Source organism: Atractosteus spatula, chromosome 20 (assembly GCF_055471065.1).
Source record: "Atractosteus spatula isolate fAtrSpa1 chromosome 20, fAtrSpa1.hap1, whole genome shotgun sequence".
In the NCBI taxonomy this organism is placed as follows: domain Eukaryota; kingdom Metazoa; phylum Chordata; class Actinopteri; order Semionotiformes; family Lepisosteidae; genus Atractosteus; species Atractosteus spatula.
Window position 1 is genome coordinate 7,026,803 of NC_142725.1, and position 22,377 is coordinate 7,049,179.

General features: G+C 43.2%; 1 protein-coding gene across 1 annotated transcript in view; it reads right to left on the reverse strand.

Annotated features, from left to right (window-relative positions):
- Positions 1–22,377, reverse strand: part of hspg2 (heparan sulfate proteoglycan 2) — a 223,799-nt gene that overhangs the window by 63,867 nt on the left and 137,555 nt on the right. Inside the window, exons 31-50 of the mRNA XM_088938069.1 lie at positions 22,229–22,281; positions 21,553–21,617; positions 20,243–20,383; positions 19,498–19,689; positions 18,731–18,769; positions 15,758–15,862; positions 14,030–14,335; positions 12,564–12,635; positions 11,221–11,304; positions 9,818–9,910; positions 8,707–8,796; positions 7,872–8,102; positions 7,276–7,389; positions 5,924–6,051; positions 5,154–5,240; positions 4,362–4,417; positions 3,774–3,938; positions 3,464–3,574; positions 2,740–2,840; positions 1,273–1,453 (exon numbers count right to left, since the gene is read on the reverse strand). Coding sequence (XP_088794195.1) covers positions 1,273–1,453; positions 2,740–2,840; positions 3,464–3,574; positions 3,774–3,938; positions 4,362–4,417; positions 5,154–5,240; positions 5,924–6,051; positions 7,276–7,389; positions 7,872–8,102; positions 8,707–8,796; positions 9,818–9,910; positions 11,221–11,304; positions 12,564–12,635; positions 14,030–14,335; positions 15,758–15,862; positions 18,731–18,769; positions 19,498–19,689; positions 20,243–20,383; positions 21,553–21,617; positions 22,229–22,281 — 2,414 coding nt within the window. The remainder of the gene's footprint in view (positions 1–1,272; positions 1,454–2,739; positions 2,841–3,463; positions 3,575–3,773; positions 3,939–4,361; positions 4,418–5,153; positions 5,241–5,923; positions 6,052–7,275; positions 7,390–7,871; positions 8,103–8,706; positions 8,797–9,817; positions 9,911–11,220; positions 11,305–12,563; positions 12,636–14,029; positions 14,336–15,757; positions 15,863–18,730; positions 18,770–19,497; positions 19,690–20,242; positions 20,384–21,552; positions 21,618–22,228; positions 22,282–22,377) is intronic.

A 22,377-nucleotide genomic window follows, 5' to 3' on the forward strand; every position in this document is an offset into this window, starting at 1 on the left:
GAACAACCTCAATAAACTTCAATAACCTCAATGATACCCTCGCCCACCAGGATAACTCACGTCCCTGCTTGTGTCCCTTGACCTCATCCGCGGACCCGGGCGGATGAACGTGACCAGCCACCTCTCTCATTCTAGACCCTTTCAGGGAACAGCCGTGGAAAACCCTTGACTCAGTCTTTCCTGCTTGGCTAGATCCACTCTACTGCCTTTATTACCTTACCTACATGCTGATGCAACTACAACCAAGGATGATACTTTCTTGAAGCCTCCCTCAAGCTGTACAGGTCCCAGGGCGGCAAAGCAGCCCCAAACCATGATGCTCCCACCCCCTTGCTTGAGTGTGGGATGAGGTTCTTCTGTCCGAAAGCAGCGTTTGGTTTGGTATTCATGTTTTAAAACTAACTGCTGAACTGTAAGTCACTGTGGTAATGGCTGCCACTACTCTAATGTAAAAAAAAAACATTTTGTAAGACTTCTTCACCCTAGAAATGCTGTATATGTACTGTATTTTCTTCCTAACATGACTACATAAAACTGAAAACGCTAATAGCAAAACATTACTTTTTGCTTAACCCAACTTTATTAGAAATGATGTTGTAAGAAGTGTTAATTTCTTGGTCAAATTGGAATAGACTGAACAGCACTAAAACTGCTGAACCTGTTTCTAAGGCCACAGCATTTTTTCAATTTTCGGGTAGGGGAGCAATCTTTAATAAAATAAAAGTTATTTTTTTTAAACGTGGAAATTCCCTATAAATGTAACTGAACATCATTTTAAGCAGATGCATGGCTGTATTTAATACTCTGATATTATGATGCCATATGGTGATCCGTGGACAAGCTTCAATGTGCTTATTCTTACCAAAATGCCCTAGTTCCAAGCACTACTGTGCTATTATGCTGCACGTGTACGACCACTTGGTGATCGTTCTCTGAAGCAGAACCTGAAATTCTGACCGAATTCTGAGTTTGGTGTCACGCAGTAAAAGGAACTTTTGAGGACATGCAAAAGTAAAAGTTTTACATAACCAATGTCAGGTGGCCAAGCAATTAGAGAAAGAGAGAAAAATAAAACAAAAGCAGAAGGATGTGGTTAAAAGGAGGCTTTTTTTTGGTTTGTTGAGCCCACAAAGGGAGTCTGCAGTGCTCATGCCTACAGCAGAGGTGTTATGGTTGGCCAACAGAGGGAAGCAGGGGGACCAGAATGCCATGCACGGTGAGGGGCGACGGGGAAGTAGAGGTTGATGGGTACTGAATGGTGCGATCACGAACCTGGCACATAGAGAAAAGCCGTGCCCTCGTCCATGGCAAACATGTTGGAGCCCGTACAGACGTAGGCCCCAGCGTCCTCCGGCTGCACGTTGTGAATGGTGAGGATGCCGTTGAAGTCCATGGCCCGGCTGGGAAGCTTGCTGTTGTTCTGGCGAGTCCAGACCAAGGTGTAGGCAGGCGACTACAAAAAGCGATGGACAGGTGTGATTATTGCTCCTTGTTCATGACAGCAGAACCCGTCTTTCGAATGAGACGTAAAACCGAGGTCCTGATTCTCTGTGGTCATTAAAAATCCCAGGGTGTTTCTCGAAAAGAGTAGGGGTGTAACCCCGGCGTCCTGGCCAAATTTCCCATTGGCCCTTTACCAATCATGGCCTCCTAATAATCCCCCTCTATGAATTGGCTGCATTACTTTGTTCTCCTCCCCCACTCCGACGGCAGGCGGAGCAACGTGCCGGTTGGAGTATTTCTCGGTTGCAATTAATGGCAACGTCAGCTCAAAGATTTGGTTCAAACCACCAAATGGAGACGACAAGCGGACCCTGCTGATGCGGGATTAACGCTAGGATGAAGAAGAAGTTCATGACAGCAGAACACCCTTATTCAAGTATCTTAAAAAAAATCGAGAGCTCCTGCTCATAGTGGTTGTAATATTTGTGTGCGTCAGCAGTGAAACTGCATGTTGATTGGTGGAGGGCTGAGCAGGAATAACGGTTACTCAGGGTCACAGGTTATAGTGATTGTAGGAGCTAACGGGTTCGGAGTTACAGGTGAAATAAAGAGTTTGTTCGAGTGTCACATCGTCGTCCTGGGTTGTTAATTTCTACACTATACGTGTACGAGAAACAAGACAGTGGTCATTATCTTAGAGCATGGAGCAAAGTACTGCTGACACAAGACACGTTCTCAAAGCACAGTCAAGAATGATGGGACAATGGGCATTAAGAATGACCTTAATGCCCTTTTAACTGTTGTTAAGCTACTGTACATCCCCTATCTATATCCCCACCAATATATATTCATAACACAATGATTTTAAGCATCTGTGCTGCACAGAACATCTGGTTTGCATCTCAGTGCAATGTCTGTAAAACAGAAAAATGATGTGTTATGTTGAACAGATGAAAACAAAAGCAAGGCTTGTGGTTGTACAACAGTCTGTGGGCGTGTGGAGTGTGTCGGTGAAGAACGTGCTGGAGAGCCAAAGTCATTAACATTCAGCGTTTCTAGTTTTCCAAACAAGATTTTTGTAGTGGCCTGATGTACTATACTGTACATGCACTACAGATTTTAAACTGGTCCATGTACATACAGTAGTACCAGAAACAAAATCCACTGGTTTTATCCATTTTGGTATTTGTAATCTCATGCTGACATTTTTGTTTTTCATATTCTTGGGATGAATTAATTAATGAAAAGTGAGAGCCTCACTGACTGACTGCCTGGCAGGGAAGCTTCAGGTCTCACCTTGCTCTTGGCTGTGCAGATGAAGCTGACAGTCGACCCGATTTTGACAGTCTGCACTTTGGGCTCCTCAACCGTCACTTCAATTGGTTTGGAAGGAACAGCTGTGGGTAAAGAATAAACTATAATAAATTATTGATACATGGAACAGCAGTGAATTAAATCTCCACTTCTAAAAGCTTGCTAAATATAAGAGATTTTACAACAATAAGGAATGCAATTTTTTAAACAGGATTAAATTTAAATTATTTTAATTCTACTGGAAAAAATTAAAATGTTCAGTAAGTTTAGAATTCTTATTTGAGGCAAATAATCAAATGAATGTACTGTAAGTACTGTAAGTTGTTTTTTGATTGCTAATTTTACAGCTTTACTTTACGAAAACAGAGTAATATTGGAAACAAGGCCTTGCTAAAAAGATCCATCTTTATTTAATTCATAAATATTTGAACTACTTCAGAACAAACCTGGGGGTGACTAAAATGTAGATTCAGGATGGCTAAATTGCCATTGAACAAAAATGCAGTTTTATTGTAATTCTAAAAGGCTGTTGAGTTTTACAAAAATCTTATAGGTCGGGGGAGATGAAGAGAAGAGTAATTTATTAATTCTCATCTGTGAGTTCCCTTAGGAAATGGAGATCGTTTAAAAAGCAGCTGTAAGATTAGGACACACGGCCAGTTTCAGCATGTTTGCAGAGGCTGGTCCTTGGATACTGTGCACGTACTGGTCACGACGATCTCAGCTCGGCTCCTGTTGGAGCTCCGAAGGTCTCGGCAGGTGCAAATGTAAGCTCCTGCATCGCTGGGCTGAATATTGGAGAAGAACAGCTCTTCACCTGGAAGAGAGAATGGTCACCACATCTCAGGGACTTCAGAGAAGGTTCAAACTACAGCATCTACTACTGTACATAGGGCGTGAGAGATTGTAACAGGAACACCCATACTGACGCAACTATAAATACATTATATTATTCATTCATTTTTAGTTCACTTGATTTATACCAACTTTTCTCCGTAGCTGATTTTGGACCATACCTTGGCGGCGTTTGTCTGCAGTGCTGGGCAGAGGGCGCCCGTCTTCTCTGGTCCAGAAGAAGTAATGAGGGGGGGAACCAGTGACCTGGCACCGCAGGGTCACCGCGCTGCCTTGAGAAACTATCGTTCTTTCTGGGTACACCTTTACTACCAGAGAGGCTGCGTCTGGAAAAAGAGAAGAGTCTCAACATCGCATTTGTGCATCCTTACCAATAATTGCTCTTCCTATCTGTGTGTAACACTATGGGGTTCACGTGGGCACCCCCTGCCTCTGCCACCTCAGGTCGGCCCCCCACTGTCAGGGACTCGAGCCCAGGCCTCCAGCATAACTCAACAGGGACCCAGCCGCTTGAGCCAAAGGGAAATCTCCTGTCAGCCCGGCAGCTGTTGTCCCTGCTATTCACAGGGAAGGGCGGTGACGTCACCGCGCTGGTAAGCCGGCTCTCACAACCAATGGAGGCCGTATGCGTTACATGTGGTCAATAATCACATTGCTAGGCTAATATCCCATCATTCCCTGGTACACATTGCTAATCTAGCCTGTCCACTGAAAAGCATAGCAGACACCAAAGTGAACTGATAACCTACTGTATGGGCGGCACTTCTCTCTTTCTTGAGGGTTGCCTACATATCCAGGGGCACACCTGCAGAAGAAAGGCGATGAAGGTAGGAAAAAGGAAAATCCTTAAAATTCAGAGATGAGGCCACACAGAAGCACCACAAATCCCCCACATTAATGGTGTGGATTTGTGGTTACGACTCTGGACTCATTACCAGACGTTTATTGGTTCAAGGTCTCCATGCAGTAATGAATGTATACAATCGCTCTGTTTTTTGGCAGAGTTGCAATGGACTCATATTCATATTCAATATGGAACCTGATATGCAGATTAGTGTCTCCTCACTGACATGGATATCAGGATCAATCCAAACCTCATCACAGGTTTCAGGCAGCTTTTAATAAACTACAGCGGCAGCATCTGATTTTGACACCAATCAGAAAACAAATCACAACCATGTTGATGGAAAAGTGTGACATGCATATGCTGTTTTCAGAGCTGCTAAGTTCAAATGATTCTTTTTTAATTATGAAACATTAGAACAAGGACTGTCCAACACATGAAGTGAGAGGCCAGTGTGTCTGAAAGTTTTTATTCCAGCTCAGGGCTGAACCTCTTTGCTCATGATCAGGTTAATTGGACCAATTAAAAATGTCTCCCAGTTACTCAGGGGCTGGTGCTTTAAAGACACCTACAGTAGAAAACCTCCAACACAGTGGTCCTCAGGGCCTGGTTTAGAACCCTCTGTTATAAAGGTTTGTGTTCTTTTCATTTGTGAGTCATAATCAGCGCAGGAGAGGAGAGAGGCTGAGAGGCCTACCGTTCACAGTACTGTCCAGTATATCCAGGCTGGCAGTCTGTGCATCGGTACCCACCATTGCCCAGACTCTCACATGTGGGGGAGAACCTGAGAGAGCAAGACATTCAGAACATCAGCAACAGCAGACCTGCCATCGAAAGCCCCAGATGTCCATTCCCAAAGATTACTTTAATATCACTCAAGGCGTGAGCTGTTAAAGTGAGTCCGACTGCATCGTTTCAAAACAGTTTGGAAACTTGCTCATCTTGCTTCAACCTTTCTACCAGCACACGAAGGAAGAAACAATCTACCGCATACACATTCTAGAAAGCGCTGATCACTGCTTCTCACACACGGCAATCCCATCACCCAAACTGAAGGCCTAAAGTATGAGGCAGGCAACTGGAAGCAGCTTTTAATGATATGTTTGTAGGCATGCAGGCTATGTGGTGTCCCAGGGAAAACACTGGTCACAGCTTACTTAGTCTATCCTAGATGCCAATTAAGATGTTATGGACTAAACTAAAGTATAGAGGACCTGCAATTTGATAGGCAAGCATTAAAAGTAGAACCCCTTAGGGAACTCATGATTCACAGGCAGTGATTGACAAAGCTTGTATCTGAAACTGGGGTCCTCCAATCTGGACAATGTATCCTAATCAGGACCCTTCAGAAGCTTAGTGTTCTTCAGACACATGCAGTGCTCTCCTTTATCACACGGTAAAGCATGTTTTCTGGCAACTTGGCTGTGCGCTCCTCTGGATGTGTAAATGAATAGGTTTCATGCTCACTGGCTGTCTGGGTCTGTGTGAGGGCAGGCACATGGCTGACAGTCTTCTGGGGTACCCGCTGTGGGGTCGCCGTAGAAACCAGGCGCACACTGCTCACACAGCTCGCCGACTGTGTTGTGTAGACAGTTCTGAAGAGAGAGGGAAAAACACATTGAGAATACAGCAGGATGGCCAGGAGCAGTAGTGAAGGCTCTGGACTTGAAACTAGGAGTTTAGAAGTTCATGTCCCATGTTGCGCAATGCTGCTGTACCCTTCAGCAAGTTACTTCACTCAGATTACACTGGTAAAATAAAATACCCCGCTGTATTAATGGCTGCAAAGTTCAGTCACCTCTGATTAAGAGTGCCAGCCAAATGTATATAATAATAATAATGTATTGTACTACAAACAACAAAGCATTACCCCCTGCTTAATCAAGGATTTTAGTTAAAATGGGCAAAAACCTATAAGAACAATATTAATTTTGCAGTAGTACACAATAGCAAAAAAAATAGGGGAGACAATGAGAGGTCATTCTCTGTATAGAAGTATGGAGGTCTGTGAGAATGTAATTCCTGCTGATTTTCATCTCCTAAGTAAAATGAAGCACAAAAGCCAAAGGGTATTGCAGCTGACAGGGACTTTCTGGAGAAACACCACAAAGAAATATGTGTCCCTCTGTGCCACCCAGCTCTGACACACTGCTGGCTACTCAGAGACTTGCAGGAGATACTGTGCCAGTTGGAGAGGTGAGCTGTCCTCTCTTGTTGCTGTCACAGCACGTCTGCAGGTGCCTGGGATGTCACAGGCAGTCTAGACCCAACTCAGCACTCAGTGAGTCACAGTCACAGCTGGCTAATGACATGACTGAGTTTAAAACCTGCAATTTCTGGGTCCTAGAGCACAACTTACACTTGGGCAAATTGGGGTTCTTTTTAAATTGTTCTTGTAACGGAGATTTACTGTAGAAACCTCTCATCAATTTTTACATCACATCCGAAGGACCAGCATTTGTTTACAGTGCCCCCATGACTATACTGGGGCATTAAGACAAGGTGAGTGCCCCCTACTGGCCCCACTACCACAATTTCCAGCAGCCATCTCAGCTCTCCCAAGAGGTCTCCCATCCAGGTACTGGCCAGGCCCACACCTGCTGAGCTTCAGCGTCATTGTAATCTGACTCTCCTGATGTTCCTTCTTGTTGGTTGTGGGTGCATAATGATATTCGTGCAGATGCAAAACATGCACCAGTTTCTTCCAGGTTGCAGGTTAAGTGGCCAAACTGAAGAGTTTTTCTTAAGTTCCTATCTACACTGACACACACTAACAAGAAATAAATCTAGGGGCCAGCGCGGGTCTGAGGCGTTTTTACCGTGCACACGCCAGTCTCGGGGTGGCAGGACTCCGAGTGCCCATTGCAGTCACACAGCTCGCAGTGCCCCAGGTAGAGTCCTCCACCAGTACGACTGTAGCCATGAGCACAGTCCTGCAGAGAAGAACGCAGTGAGACATTCACATGGCAGTCAGAATGACCATTGCTTTGCACTGCCCATGGTGTGAAATCAGAGTTACAGGACTTGTGAAGCAGGAGTCCAGCCATCTTATGCCCATCGATGTGATACTATCCTAATATGCCCATCTAACACAGACGATTGCTCTCTTCAAAACTGCAGGCATATTTTTATACCATCACCACAGTAATCTGCACTCCATGCTCTAGAGAGAACTCTGTAGGCAACTGGAAATTTCCAAGGGGCTGCAACCTGTGCACAGTGGTAATTTACACTAAGTTCAATTCAATGTATTTTTATATAGCGCCTTTCACAACAAGGTTGCCCTTGTTGCCCTAAGTCGATAAAGTGTGCAACAGAGTTGGGTTGGAACAAATAACAGACCTCAACGACTCTCTAGTATCACTGGTGCTTAGTAAGATTGCCCATGCTGCTGTCGCTGCTGCCCAGAACTTACCTGGCAGGACAGACCCTGGTACCCAGGCGGGCATCGACAGTGCTCCACTTCCAGCGCCTGGCGCAGGCCAGTGTACGTGGGCACTGCCACCTCCATGCTGACCCCCGAGATGCTGACAGACCTCATTTCTGTGTGGTGGGAGGCGCGGATGAGGATCTCGTCCAGGTCCGCCAAGACCATCATCAGGTGCTCCCGCGTGGCTGGCATCCCGTCCGGACGATGCCAGTGTTCCTAAGACAGCAGGGGGTGCCTTGTTAGCCCAACTGGACTTAGTTACTGCCCGGCGCAGAGGGGCCACGTTAAGAGAACAGACACAGGAATTAAGCAGCAGTAAATGAGGCGGAGGGTGGCACAGTGGTGCAATGGTCAGAATTGCTGGGAACCTGGATTCAGTTCCAGACCTGGGGGTTCTGTCTGTGAGGAGTTTGCATGTTCTCCCCGTGATAGTGTGGGTTTCCGCCGGCTGCTCTGATTTCCTCCCAACATCCGACAACATGCTGGGAAGTTGATTGGCTTCAGGGAAAATTGATCCTGGTGTGGGTGTGTGTGTCTGTGTCTGCCCTGTGATGGACTGGTTATAGCATGGGTGGACAAATCAGGCTGGATGTTCTAAATAGGAAAGGTTGTGGGCTAGAAAGCTTTCTCTAGATCTTTTACCTGCGCTAGCCCAAAAAATCACCTCAGTCTCCCTTATTAAATAACTTTGATAGAGTGGCATTGTGAGGATACAGCCCGTGTTCTTTTTTTTCCCCATGGGCACTAGTTTGTTGGGAGCTCGAACCCCAGTAAAGATGAACCCAGGGTGCAGGAGGGAGGGGTGGGAAAGGCAGCCTACCTCCCTGAACACGACTTCGAAGCTGCGGGACTCCCTTGTGCTCTGTCCCCTTGGCCAGGGCTGCCGGGCCACCAGCGTGATATCGTTGCCCTGGTAGGAGAAGAAGCAGCAGATAAAACGCAAGAGAAATGAAATCTACAATCTGCAGCACACCAATCAGACATCCCTGCTCACAGCTGCAAGGAAAATAAAATCCAGATGTCTTAAAGGACAGTTAGACATCGACAGAAGAGGAACACAGTCGAAGATCAGGGGAAATATGTTTTGAGTCCCAAACAATCACCTACCAAAGGAACATTTGGAACTCAATACATTTGAATGCTGGGGAATACGTTCATTAATGCAGCAATGCCTGGATATGCTTATTATTTTGAGAACAAGACCAGTATGTTTCTAGAATCTTTTTTATAAAAACCAAAACCATCACACAGTATTTAGACTTCATTACAGACAGCCAATTCAATTGTCAATCTCATATAATGTGCATGCGTGTATTGTGACATTGTTCCACAAAAATATTTAAATAACTATTTAAACGGGTTTTTTTTTACTTTTTTTACTTACTTTTTGAAGCAAAATCAAACTAGATATAATGCCTACTAAAATAAATACAATATTAGAAACGGTTATAACAGTAAACATTAAAGTATTTAGAAGGAACAAAGAGGAGTCTCACTTTGTAAGGCTTCTGTTCTTTATAAAGGACATGCTGAAACATTTAGAATTGTAAGTGACTCCTTACATACAGTATCTCACACAGACAGTGGCACGCGATTGTGCTAGATATGGAATTTCTTGCTTATACAGTTTGTGCGTCTTATTTTATTGTCAGGAGCTCTATAACGCAAACTAATTTCCTGTGCAGAAAGATAGACTTTTTACAAGCGTTTGAGCAGGGGGCTGTTTCTGTTTGTGTTGCGTGCAAACTCACAAGTACAGGTTAACTCCAGTACATGCTGAAAAGCAGAAAAAGAAAAAAAAACAACAACTTTCCAACTGTTAATCCTTCACGCCAGAATAAGCTTTAAGAGCTGAAATGCTGTGCTGCCGCTTCTTTTTTCTGACTTTTAAGCGTGCTGTTCTTTTACGTTTGCACAACGTAGACACTCACAATGATCTGCACGTCTGCGTCTTCGACAGGAGATCCTCTTGGGCCCGCTACATAGGAGATTGTGTACTTCAGCCGTCCTCCATAGGAGCCCACCTGGACAGCAGGAGACAGGTGATCCCATTACAGTCACTGTACAAAGTTGTCTACAAGTCTCCTAACTTAGCACATACAGATAAATACATATTACATTTTATCTGTAAAGTCAACTTACCGTACAGATATAGGGGCAAGTCCACTGTCACATTTTTCCATTACAAACCTGTTTATTTCATACTGGTTAGCAATACTACTAAGGAGATGGCTATATGAACATGTTGCATAGGGAGTTACGTCTCAACACTTCAGAAATACCCAGAATTCTGACTTTTTTAAATTCCGTAGATGTATAAAGTTATTGTTTTCAATGAACTGAGTGAGACTTTACTGAAATGCAATGAAGCTGATCACAGATGTTTTGGACTTTTTCCATTTTTTTTTCCCTAGCTTCAGATCTATAAATATTACACCATGGGTGATTGAAGACTACAACCACTTTAGAAGAATTATTCCTGAAAGCAAACACATTTCCTGGTGAATAACTTTTATATTTAAAGGAGAGAATTTTATATTTATCCAAGACAGTGTTTACAACAATATTTTTAAGTTTTTCTTTCCATACATGCAGTTTAACTGTAAGCATTTTGTATTTCAGCACAGGACACTTCACAAGGCTGATACAGAAAAGATCATCACATGGGAGAGAAACTAACACATTTGGTAAACACATATTTCCTTAATGAAATGGCAACAAGCCCTTCACAAAACAGTTGTTTCAAAGAACGATGGCAACAGAGTTAATTTTAGACCCCATTGTAGGTCCTGTCTGAACTTATCAGAAAGAAATGCGTTTCCATTCAGCAAATCTTTCTTTCCTCAAGTCTGAGGAAACCTTTTGGAGGAACCTTTGAGTGAGCAGAACCAAAAACAACACTGTTTTCTGCATTAAGAAAATAATGGTAATGCTTTAAGTACTTAAAGTTAAGCTGAGGTAGAATAGTGAGAACAGCCAGGGCTTTGCAAATATGAGAGAATATGCTTTGCAATGCTCGAAGTGCTAAATTCGAGTTAGAAACAGGGTTTTTGTAGCAGGAGTCCAGCTAGCTTTTGCCCATCCATGTGATACTATCTTAATATTTCCATGTAACACAGATGATTATACTCTTAAAAACTACAGACATATTTTATGACCATCACCACAGTAATTTGCTATCAAGAGAACTCTGTAGGTAACTATTGAAGTCCAGCTATTTCACTGGAGCACCAACCCCTGTGAATGCAGGCTAGATGGGAATATACAGTACATGAGATGACATCATCGTTTCATTTCACTCTTTGCGTTACACACAGGCTTGGCCTCTTTTTACCTTATCCCCCTTGAACTGCTGTGGCAGCTGCCAGTAGTACAGGCCCTCAGGAAGCAGGCTGAAGCCTTTGTAGACCAAAGCGTACTGGGACAGAGGAAGACCGAGAGCAGTGAGAGAAAAGTGGGAGAGAGAAAAGACAGGAAAGGAAAGCAAAGCAGATGGCAGGACCAGTCATAAAAACAGGGTTTCACACAAACTGGTAAAGCACAGACCACTAGCACAGTTTCCACTATTGCAGCAGATGCCTGTAACACAACAAAATTAAGACAGACTCCACAGTGGCTGGCTGATGTACAGTATCTGTTATGGACTACAATTCAACAGGCTAGAAAAACTGCCAGGGTCCTGTTTAAACAGATCTTGAAACTGGATGTCTATCAACATACGACTCTAACTTAGCCTCATATTAAAAAAAAACTAGCTCATGCTAAGATGAAATTAAATTTTACAATTACAATCGCAAGCTTCCATACCACTGATATTTAATTATCCCTGATCTTCATCTTTTATTTTTGCATTTACTCTGAAACTTTGAGGGCTGTTGTGGGCAGGGGCTTCAAGTAATTCCCAATATAATTGGTTTCAAGGACAGAAAGATAAAAGTCTATACTACACAGCATGTTCGGAATACTTTGTTTCTTATTATTTATTACTTTAAACAATATTTGATGTTGATACTGGTGTTGTTGGCAAGCAGGTTCTATAATGGTGATATATGTCATAGAATCTAAGCGAACATACTGTCTTTCACACACATACTTTAGCCTTCATTTCATCCCAAACACTAAGAATCACACACAGATTCACTTTGCTTTATGAATATGCTTTGCTGAGGAAAAGGACCACACTTGATACTGTAGAAGGTTCTGAATTTTAGAAAACCCAACCCATTATATGCTCGTATGCAATTCCCATGTCCTACTGTTAGTCCAGAGAAGCTCAAAATTAAAAGGTGATTTTTATGAAGGGAGAAAGGGAGCTTCTGATTCTTTCCTGAAAGAATATTTTATTCTAATTGTCAACTCCAATTTTTAGATCACCTCAGCTCACCAGTACTTTTATAACAGTAGATAGACACTTTATTGTCCACTGCTGTGGAAATTTGTCCTCGGCTTCTCCCACAGAAGTACAAAGCACAAGTAATGGCAAGGAGAAATCAAGTTACTCCTTCCTGGAGGTATTTGAAGTAAGTCCCTCTTGGCCAGCTGAAAGGCCTCATCCAGTGCCAGCACCTTTAACAGTAGAGTGTAACTTCATATCTTTATCATATTAGCGGCATTCACATGCACAAACAGGAAGAGGTTAGTCAGGGGGGAATTTACCACCGGTAGCGGGGGCAGTACCTTTTCAGATCCACCTGGCCTGGGGTCGCGCGGAGGGAGCAAGTTTGTACCCCTCTGAGCCTGAAGGACAGACTGGCCGTGCCCCCCCCAAAACAGAAGAGGATTAAAAAAAGGAAAACGTACCGCAGAGCTAATCAGATTTCACTCAGCCTCTCGGCAGTCAACGTTGTAATTTGAGGTGCAAAACATATGCTGTAAACCTCTCGAAAATGAGTCTAAGAAGCCTGAAAATGGAAATATTCGGAGCTGTGTGACTAGAAAGTTATACAGAGAAACAGCTGACATGGCTTGGCGTCTCTCAAGCGTGATCTCAGGCTCCTGTTCACAAGTGCATTGCAAGAAAATTGTCTGAAACTGCAGTCCAGTAGTAGTAGTAGCAGCAGTCTCTTTCCCTAGTCTGGTCATTCTGCCCTGGTTCCAGTGTAACCACTTATCTGCCAGTTATTTTTCCAGCTGAGTAACTGATTGGTTTTAGGCAGTGGTTCTCAACCGGGGGTACGCATACCCCTGGGGGTACCTAGAGATGTACCAGGGGGTACCTTGGGCATCGCATCCAAAATGGCGGATTTTCATGTGCTTCGTTGTTAGTAAATTATTCATCAGCTAATTCTGAAATCATTTGGACTCTAAATGATATATGCATATTTACGATATTCCTATTTCTATTGTTATGAGGAGAAAGGGGGGCAGTGCGATTGCAGAAGGTGTCCTCTGTCCACTCACATCTGCACGCAGCCACATCAAGGAAGGTGGTTTTCCCAGAAACACTGTGTTGTGATTTTGTGCTGGAGCGAGGTGGTGTTTTTCTTCTGGGTAACTATTTTGTATTTTTATTTCACACCGTCCAATCATGGATACATTTTTAGTAAGAGGAACAAAGAGAAAGTTAATTCTATCAGAACCGGGGGTGTGCGGTGGCTCGGTGGCTCAGGATCTGCGCCTGTGGCTGGAAGGTTGCCGGTTCGTATCCCACAGCCGGCAGAGGAATCCTACTCCGTTGGGCCCCTGAGCAAGGCCCTTAACCCCAACTGCTCCAGGGGTGCCGTATAAATGGCTGACCCTGCGCTCTGACCCCAAGCTTCTCTCTCCCTGTCTGTGTGTCTCATGGAGAGCAAGATGGGGTATGTGAAAAGACAAATTCCTAATATAAGAAATTGTATATGGCCAATAAAGTGATCTTAACTTATTATTTTTTTTATTCAACTATAATGCAGCACATAGATACACGCACAAAAATGAAAAAAAACAACAACAAACACCCCTTTCTTAGCATTCTAATCTTAGGGGGTACCTGAGGATCCTGGCCGACCCTCCAGGGGGTACCTCGGCCAGAAAGGTTGAGAACCACTGGTTTAAGGTTTTGGCTACTTGAGAGCCAAGCGAAATGAAAGGCTCTAAGTTGAACTAGCAGCAGTGCGGTGGGGGACCGAGCTCTGTAAGGGCGTTTGCAAGCACTCGTACTGTACCTGAGAGCTGGGAGGCTGAGGGGAGCGGCCAGGGGGTGCAGAGAGAGAGGAGGAGGGCCGGGGGACCCGAGCGGAGGAGGAGACAGGAAAGCCAGCGGGCGGTGGGGGAGGGGGGGCAGGTACCGGAGCCCGGAAGGCCGGAGGGCCCGGCGGACCAGGAGGGCTGGAGAAAGAGCGAGAAGCAGGAGGCCTGGGGGCGACTATGCTCCCAGGCGGAGCGAGTGGTCCAGGGCTGTTGGAGAAGCTGGAGATGAGGGCCCAGATTTCGTCATCAAGCCTCTTCAGCTCCTCGGCTGGGGTGGTGGACTGGAGGACAGGCGAAGGAGAGTGTGTGACCTCAAGCAGGGAAAGAACCCCAGAGGGAGGTTCAACATGCAGCTCCACTGCAGGAGACGGAGGAGACGTGCAGGGTGACAGCCCAGTCACTGCTGTTTTCTTCACAGTCATGCCGAGTCTCAAAGAAATACTGAGTGAACATGCAATTCTGTGCACTGCACTGGGATAACAGAGACCTTCAGGGCCTTTCTTCTTCCCTGCCTAGGACATCCGCATGCTTCTATTAAGATCAAGAAAGTTCAGTATCGCTGGACTGAACATTAAGACCTTCTTGATCCAGAGACAGAACACCTGAACCAAGAGGCCTTTCCATTCATGGTCCACAGAATCCCAGTAACCTCTGTTCATTGCATTAGGGGAATCCTTGAGTAAACTGACTATTAGTCAGGCCTTTCGTCATTGCTTTCCAGCTGGAGATACTATAACACTAGTTATACCATGAACTCCCATTGAGTTGACTGAGAATTGACAATTGGTAACTATGCCTAAGAGGCAATTAGGTGCATAAGGAAAAAGGAAAGGATTCTATTAAGTAACAGTACTGTGAGAAGAAAAGGGATGTGGATTCTACCTGACCTGCATAACTCCGGAAACCCTGTGATAGGCTAGTATCCTATATAGAGGGAATTTACATCCAACAGGACACTCTGGTCTGATGAGCTACTCGACCCAAGGAAGAACTTTCACCTACTTATATTATGTAGGTAATCAAAACCCAGAAAATACTAGTATATGTATGTCAAGGGCCGAAGTTTGAAATCCTGTCTTAAACTGTCTACGCGAATTCTCATACTTTTAGGAAACTCAGTCAATTGTGCCCCACATAAGCAGGAGATACAATTAAACATCTACAGTATGTAGTGTATATCGTGTATATGTAGTGTATATCGGCTCACAAAAAGAGAGATTCTTTCTCACACATTACTGTACATCTCTTCAATCACATTGCTTTACACTTTTGGAAGTGCAAAAGGTTTACTCTTGATCTTACTGTCATTACTGTACGTGCTTTTAGCTTTACACTACTGCATTCCATAGGACTTTTGATGGGATATTGCGGTTTCTTTTTGTATCAGGAGTCCCTCAGAGCTGCAGTAGAGTGGTCAGAGCTGATTATGTAGAGTGGCACATCTACTGCTATTCCCAGACATATTGGTAGATCCTGTGTTGTTTACATGACCCTTCATTGGGATTGAGACATAAAATACTTTGTAAAACAATCACTTATTAGTTCAGACCCCAAAAATGTAATGCCAACTATGATATATGCTTTGGTTACAGCTTCATGCAATGTCACACTTGTCTACTATGTTCGGATTAGAAGGCTGCTTCTCTGGTATCACATGCCAGCGGGTGCCTGCTGGTCAATAAAGCCTCCAGCACCCCTAATACCTTGCTGGCTCTCTTTGATCTGGTATGGCTCGTCCCCATGGAGTCCATTAATCCCCAAATGGATGCATCCTTCCTCAGCTGCTCCTCGGTCAAGCTGGAGTCTTTCTAGTTACACAAACAGAGCAAATCTTCCCGTAAAACCTCCCCTCATGAAGAATTTCGTTTTGGTTTAAAGAAGCAATTTGCGTGCACATGGCACTTGCTGGGCGCAGGTACAGTATGGATCAGTGTGGAGTACATCAATAACAAAAACACATGCAGAGTGAAGAAAGGATCAATAGTCCAAGATTAAATCAAAGCAGTCACAAACAACAAATATGCAAAACTCAGAGGAACTGGTGTCTATTGACAAGGCATACAGAATATAAACATACTTAGATGCAACCAGGCCTGTCCTGCATTTATATTCATGCCCCAAGCATGCTGGGATGTTTTTTGTTTAATTTAACAATGAGCCACGTGTGGAAGCCCTTGCTTTCAATATATGTGGTCTCCTTCATTTACTCAGCTGTTTCCATTTTCTTGTCCACCACCTATTGGTCATTAACAAAGTCAACCTGATGAACTTTTTCGGACTCAACAGCAGAACTCAAACCAGAGGACAGAAGAAACTACAGTACATAGAAGAGCTTTTAAAACTGGAACAGGAGTTACTTATATGAAACACAGGCTTGCAGTAGTGTGGAACATGCTAGCCAGAGGCATGATGTTCAAGCCAATACTTTGTCTTCTTTCATTAAACTCTGGATGAGATAATCAGATCCACTTGCTAATAACAACCAAATGGGCTAGATGCACAAATGCTCTCTTCATCTTTATATTTGTTCTTATGCAACTGCAACTTTTAGAGTATTTCCATGTGTGAGCATGACATCCCTTTGTATTTCAGTGCACATGGTGATTTCAGTAATTACCATTCTAACTCATGAAACTTTGACCTTCTCTGTGAATTTCAAAGAAGAGAAATGTTAATAAAGACTACGGTTTTAGTTAATCTGCCTGATGTGAGGTGTTATTTATTAAGCAAATTGCTTAGCTTCAAGAGGTATAAAATCGGATTTTAATTTAAGTACAAGAAATGCCACCACCTGTTTCTTTTAGCATCTGACACTTGATTTATAATGTAGATGTGCTCGCTTACCAACATCATGACTGCATTGTAGGGAATTAATCTATTGCATTTGAAATACAAATGCAGGGTTAGTAGTATGTTAGTAGACACAAAGAACAGCCTGCAAATGAATAAAAATGTGATGATAAACCGGGCACTGGAGCAGGACAAGAGACACTACAGTACATTGACCGACTATGAAAAAGACCAATCTCTAGTGTTTGGTATCACCACCTAAGTGGTCTCTGTTGGTTTCAAAAACCAACGCAGGGCTGACATGTGGAAATCTCCTGAGGGTATTCCTTGGCAAGGGTCACTGGCACATGCCACTGCCAACAGCTAGAAAAGAAGGTGGATCACCACTGCATGGCATGTTTGGAATTCACTGATGGCAGGTGTGCCCAGGTCCTTGTGAGTACAGTCTGATTCACTTAACAGTGCACGCATTTCTACCATTCATGAGACTTTTTGTTATAAACAAGGAAAGAAAACTACATGTCGCTGAAGTGAGCTTTGAAACTTTCTTGTTACTGATATCACAGGCTATTGTCTTTTACCCAAATCTGAAGTACTGCTCATTCATTCAATCTTCTTATCTCACATCGGCCAGTGAACCAAGAGGAGTGAAATATCATTCTTATTCTTTCTAGACCCACCACAGCCCTGTTGCGACCAAAATGGAGAGCACATTTTTTATAGGTGCAGCAAATGTTCTCTAAACACTATTCTGACGTACTGTAGGTGGATAATTTTCAAGCGAATGCACATTATGAACAATACAGAACTGTAATGGAAAGGACCATTTCTATATCAAGTTTCACAACCCGTAAACCCATAAATCAAAAGGTTAAATAAGTTAGCACAAAGAATGCGTTTTTCAAAAGATTTGTTCCTCTTACAAGCAGTTTCTCAGACCCTGATAATTACGAATATAGGCTTACTTTAATTTGTGAAAGCAAATTTAAGAGTTAGGCCAAAAACCATCCTGAAAAAATGCCTAAACTCTGGTTTACAAGTTATTATCTGCACTACTTAAAAAAATAACTATAAGCATTCACAGATTTGTCATGCTGTTATTTGAATGGTGTCCCTTTTCATTGAAAAAAGGCTGAATCATGCAGTAACATGTCGGCATGTTATATAACACTGGTATTGTATTTCATTACAGAAAGGAATCAGAAAAAAATGGGAAGGGACAAATCTTTCACAGTAGTAACTTTAAAGTTACTAAACACATATAGACGTTTTTTATTTGTAAATTAGGAGCTTGTTCTTCAAGGTGACAAAAGAAACACAAGATCTATAAGGAACAGGATCTGTACGTTCACCACCATTTCATAATTTTTTCTTTATATGAACTGTATATGCTGCTGTGGAATGTGCTCATTTTTCTAACAGGCAAAATACTCCAGAAATCTGCTGATTTCCCGTGACAACACTCACTTGATTTGGAGATTTTCCCTCTTGATGATGAATTCATCCACCTTATGAATTCTCAGACTTCCTACTCAGCTCTGTCTGGCCAGGATCGGAAGTATCTTAGACAAACCTTAGAAGCCAAACTGTACTCTGATTTGGTGCACTTCATCAATAGACGTTATCTTATAACATCAAATCTGTTGTGGCATTAAAAGATATAAATATACACGCCTTAAACTCATATAAATTAAGCCACCCATAATAACACAGAGGCGCATAATTGAAATTACACGTCACAATTTTTCTGTTAGGGCACATGCAGTTCAGCCCATGCAACAGCAAACATCCAAATAACTTTCCAACTTTCTTCGACTGAGCTACAGTATGTTCCACATGATTAAATTTTTGACATGGTAGAACAAGCAGCACTCAACGAGCTTTACCTTGTGAGCTCGCCTCATACGAGCAAAGAAAGCCTCCTTCTGAGGAAATACACACAAATGACAGTCAAGTGGTGCTCGGTAACAATGAAACAATTTTTCACAAAAATCCTGCCTCAGGCTTGCATTGTGATCTCAGCAATCAATGCCCTTTCAGTGGAATAAGATGCACAATATAGCCCATACTGTACGTCAGCATCTTCAGGAAGGCATAAACCCCCAAAATGCATCAATACAGTGGATTCCACCTCAGGAATCTTCCGCATTTAGAGTTTATTCAGACCCCGGTTTCATCTAACTGAATACAGCCAAATGTCAAAGCTTTCTTAAAGTTGTTTGACTGAAGGTGATGACTGAAAGCAAAATGCTTTTCAAACCTTAAACCTGCCACATACAGTACTGTGTAGACAGCAGTGAACCCTTTTTTATGAGAGGAGTGTCTGGATCCTCAGATTAGCAAACAGCAAGGAAGCAATAGTATCAGGACAGAGATGAAACAGCTTAGAAGCTTTGTTTTAAAGGAAAAGGACTTTTAAGGAAAAGCATTATATGTGAGAAACAGGAAAACACGTAAGACTCCAACTGCAAGTATCGGATTTTCAACCATATCTGGATGTCTTTAATGTAATAAAACCCCGAACTGCTGTTGAAATTGTTCTCAGATGAGCAATAAAGCCAACCATAGGCCCTCCCAATGGGAGATGGACCCCAGCTACTAGCCTGGAGAGTTAAGGGGTTTCCTCGAGTGGAGAAGCTACACTTCCCCTTACCTTGTCTCCCTGGTACACCTGCGGGAGCTGCCAATAGGAGGCCTCCTGGCTCAGGCTTCCGAAGTTGCTGTAGGAAAGCTGTGTGCCGTCCGTGGCCACCTCGACCGTGAAGCCAGTGGTGATTCGTGTGCTCCGCTGCCGGTTCACCAGGGCAAAGTTCTGGAAATTGCCGGGAGCAAATGTGGTGGACACCTAAAAAAAAGCACAACACATTCGTCCATTCATCGCAGAATTGTGGCTCGTGTTGTATATTTACTCAAAGCACGTGGATATGTAACGATGATTTTTTAAAAACCTTACACTTAAATTCTTCAAATCTTCAAAAATATGGTCACAACAGCATCAAAAGTGTACCTACTGTATATGAGCAGCCAAAGTGAAGTGTTGTAGCAGCTAATCCATCACCTTTCAAATTGACTCATGATCAGAAGATCCTTATCATTAATATAATTTGATCCTTTCTATATACTGTAAGTATGCATAAAGCTAAAGAGCAACTATTTTGCACTACAAAATACAGAAGTGTCAGGATTAACTGACAGCTTGAATGTCTAGGGAGTTTTTCCTTGCCACTGTCACCTTAGGCTTGATCACTGGGGGTTCAGGCCCGGGAAATTGTAAAGCTGCTTTGTGACAATGTCCATTGTAAAAAGCGCTACACAAACAAAACTGAATTGAATTGAATTGTCAGAGGGGATTTGTGGTCTCATAGACTGGGCACAGGGCACTGGGCTGGCACACTCACCACATCTCTGTAGTAAGAGGAGCTGGTGCACTGCTGGGTAACACCCATGCAGAAGCAGGACAGACATCCGTCCTTCTGGTCAGCACTCAGGTGGAAGTGGCCCTGCTTGCAGGACCCACAGGTCGGGCCCTCTGTGTGCATCTGCAAGAGACAGCATGCAAACTTATGACTGACGTCCCAGACCCTGGCTCTGGTAAGCCCTGAGCCTGGAATGTGTACTTACTGCTAGACTGGAATGGGAATGAATGTGAATTACAGGATTTAACTGGCACTACATATATCACTACATCTTAAATTGTGTTATCATCTTCTTCCTTCACAGCAAGCTGAAGTCAACAGCTCTTTTAGGCTCTTTGCTAAGCTTTTTTTTCAGATACACTATATATTTGTGACGTCATTCAGATGTTATTCTCATCTGAAATGTCATCTCTTTTTTGTTACAGGTGTGATTTTAGTGCAGCAGCCTTATAATACATACTGTAATATCGGCCCTATGAAATTAATGAATGTTGATAAGCGTTGATAATAATGTATTATGCATTACTATAATTATATAATGATATAAGTATACATTACTCCTATAAGGTCCCTTGATAATTCCTATACTCAGAGAGCACTGCTTTAAAGTTTAAATTCCACGTTAAAGTAAAGTATAGACTTGGCTTTCTTTACGACTAGATATTCTGCTTCACCACTTTCGGGAAGTACATTCAGAAGTCTGTACTTCTTGTTTGGATGTTAGTGCTGTTGCCTACAAAGCAGCCTCTGAAACAGTTCTTGGGAAGCCTGATGTTTTTTATCTTTCTGCTGTGAGATGTGTTACATGTGCTCCTGTTTGCTTTCATCTCTGGGATCTCAACACTCTTGACTGATTTGCCTTTGTACCAGGTGACTAACTCACTGACTCAGATCTACAGGACTCTGATTGCGAAACCTCCTTCACTTTCTAACTCTCTGTATACACTGATCATGTCTAGCTATTAACCTGGATCTCCCTGTAGTATATACAGTTTCTGGACTCAGTTCTTGTGCAATGAATTACAGAGGAAATGGAGACTATCTAGCTTTGAGGGTCTTTTAAATTACAGGGCCAAATTGCTAGTGAGTGATTCTCACCACTTTTAACACTGTCCCCTGAACTTGATCTTGTCTCTTCGTTGTTGTGTTCTGTTTCACCACGCAGCAGTGGAGTACCATCACAAAGAAGAGGTTTCCATCTGACTTTTTCGCCAGCCATCTGCCACCCCAATTTCATTGCGATCCCACAAAAAAAAACTACAACCCTGCCAGGACTCAATGAGCTCAGCTACCTTGCACTTGCACTTTCCACTAGAGTCGCACCCCGCGCTTCCACTCGAGTCACAGCTGCAGCTGCCTGGGGAGAAGAAAGAAGAGCTGAATCCAGCACAACAGGATAAACACCCCTTTTCAGGAGAAAGCCAAAGTGAATGAACCGTAGGCCACACGAGCAGAGCGTAGCAGAGCTAAGAGATGATCTTCCTGATCGGCAGTCACGTCCGCTGTCCCAGCACCTTGACAACGCATTACGATCTCGACTACTAGACCAGCTCTTCCATCAAACCCACAGTGTGCAGATGCTCACACTCTGCCAAGAACGTCTCCGATATCCAGGAACAGATTCAGCTGTTGTTCCAAGTACAACAGCACCCACGTGTGCTGAGGAGAGAACACTTGAGATGCATAGACAGTATTTATACTGTAGCTAATGTGTGATAATGTGGAGGAAGAAAAGGATATTAACATTTTTTGGCAAGAGAAAATAATTTATGACACATTCTATATGTAGAGAAATGCATTCTAAAAGCATTTCTTTCATGTGAAACCCTAACAGTTCGACATCTACATGATCATGAACTAACTCAGCCACAGCAGTGGGTTAAATGTTAGCAAAACTGATCTGCAGACAGTTCATTGTAGGACTTAAAAATAATCATCGAAAAAATTCAGAGGAAGGAAAGGACTTACGATTATAGCAACGCTGCCCAAGCTGTGGATTTCCAGTGTAACCAGATGCACACCTATCACAAAAAGAAAGAAATGACTCTGAAGCCAAAAGTAAGCATTCTTGCTCCTAAATGACTTATTTTAAATTTCAACAAGATCAGGAATGACCA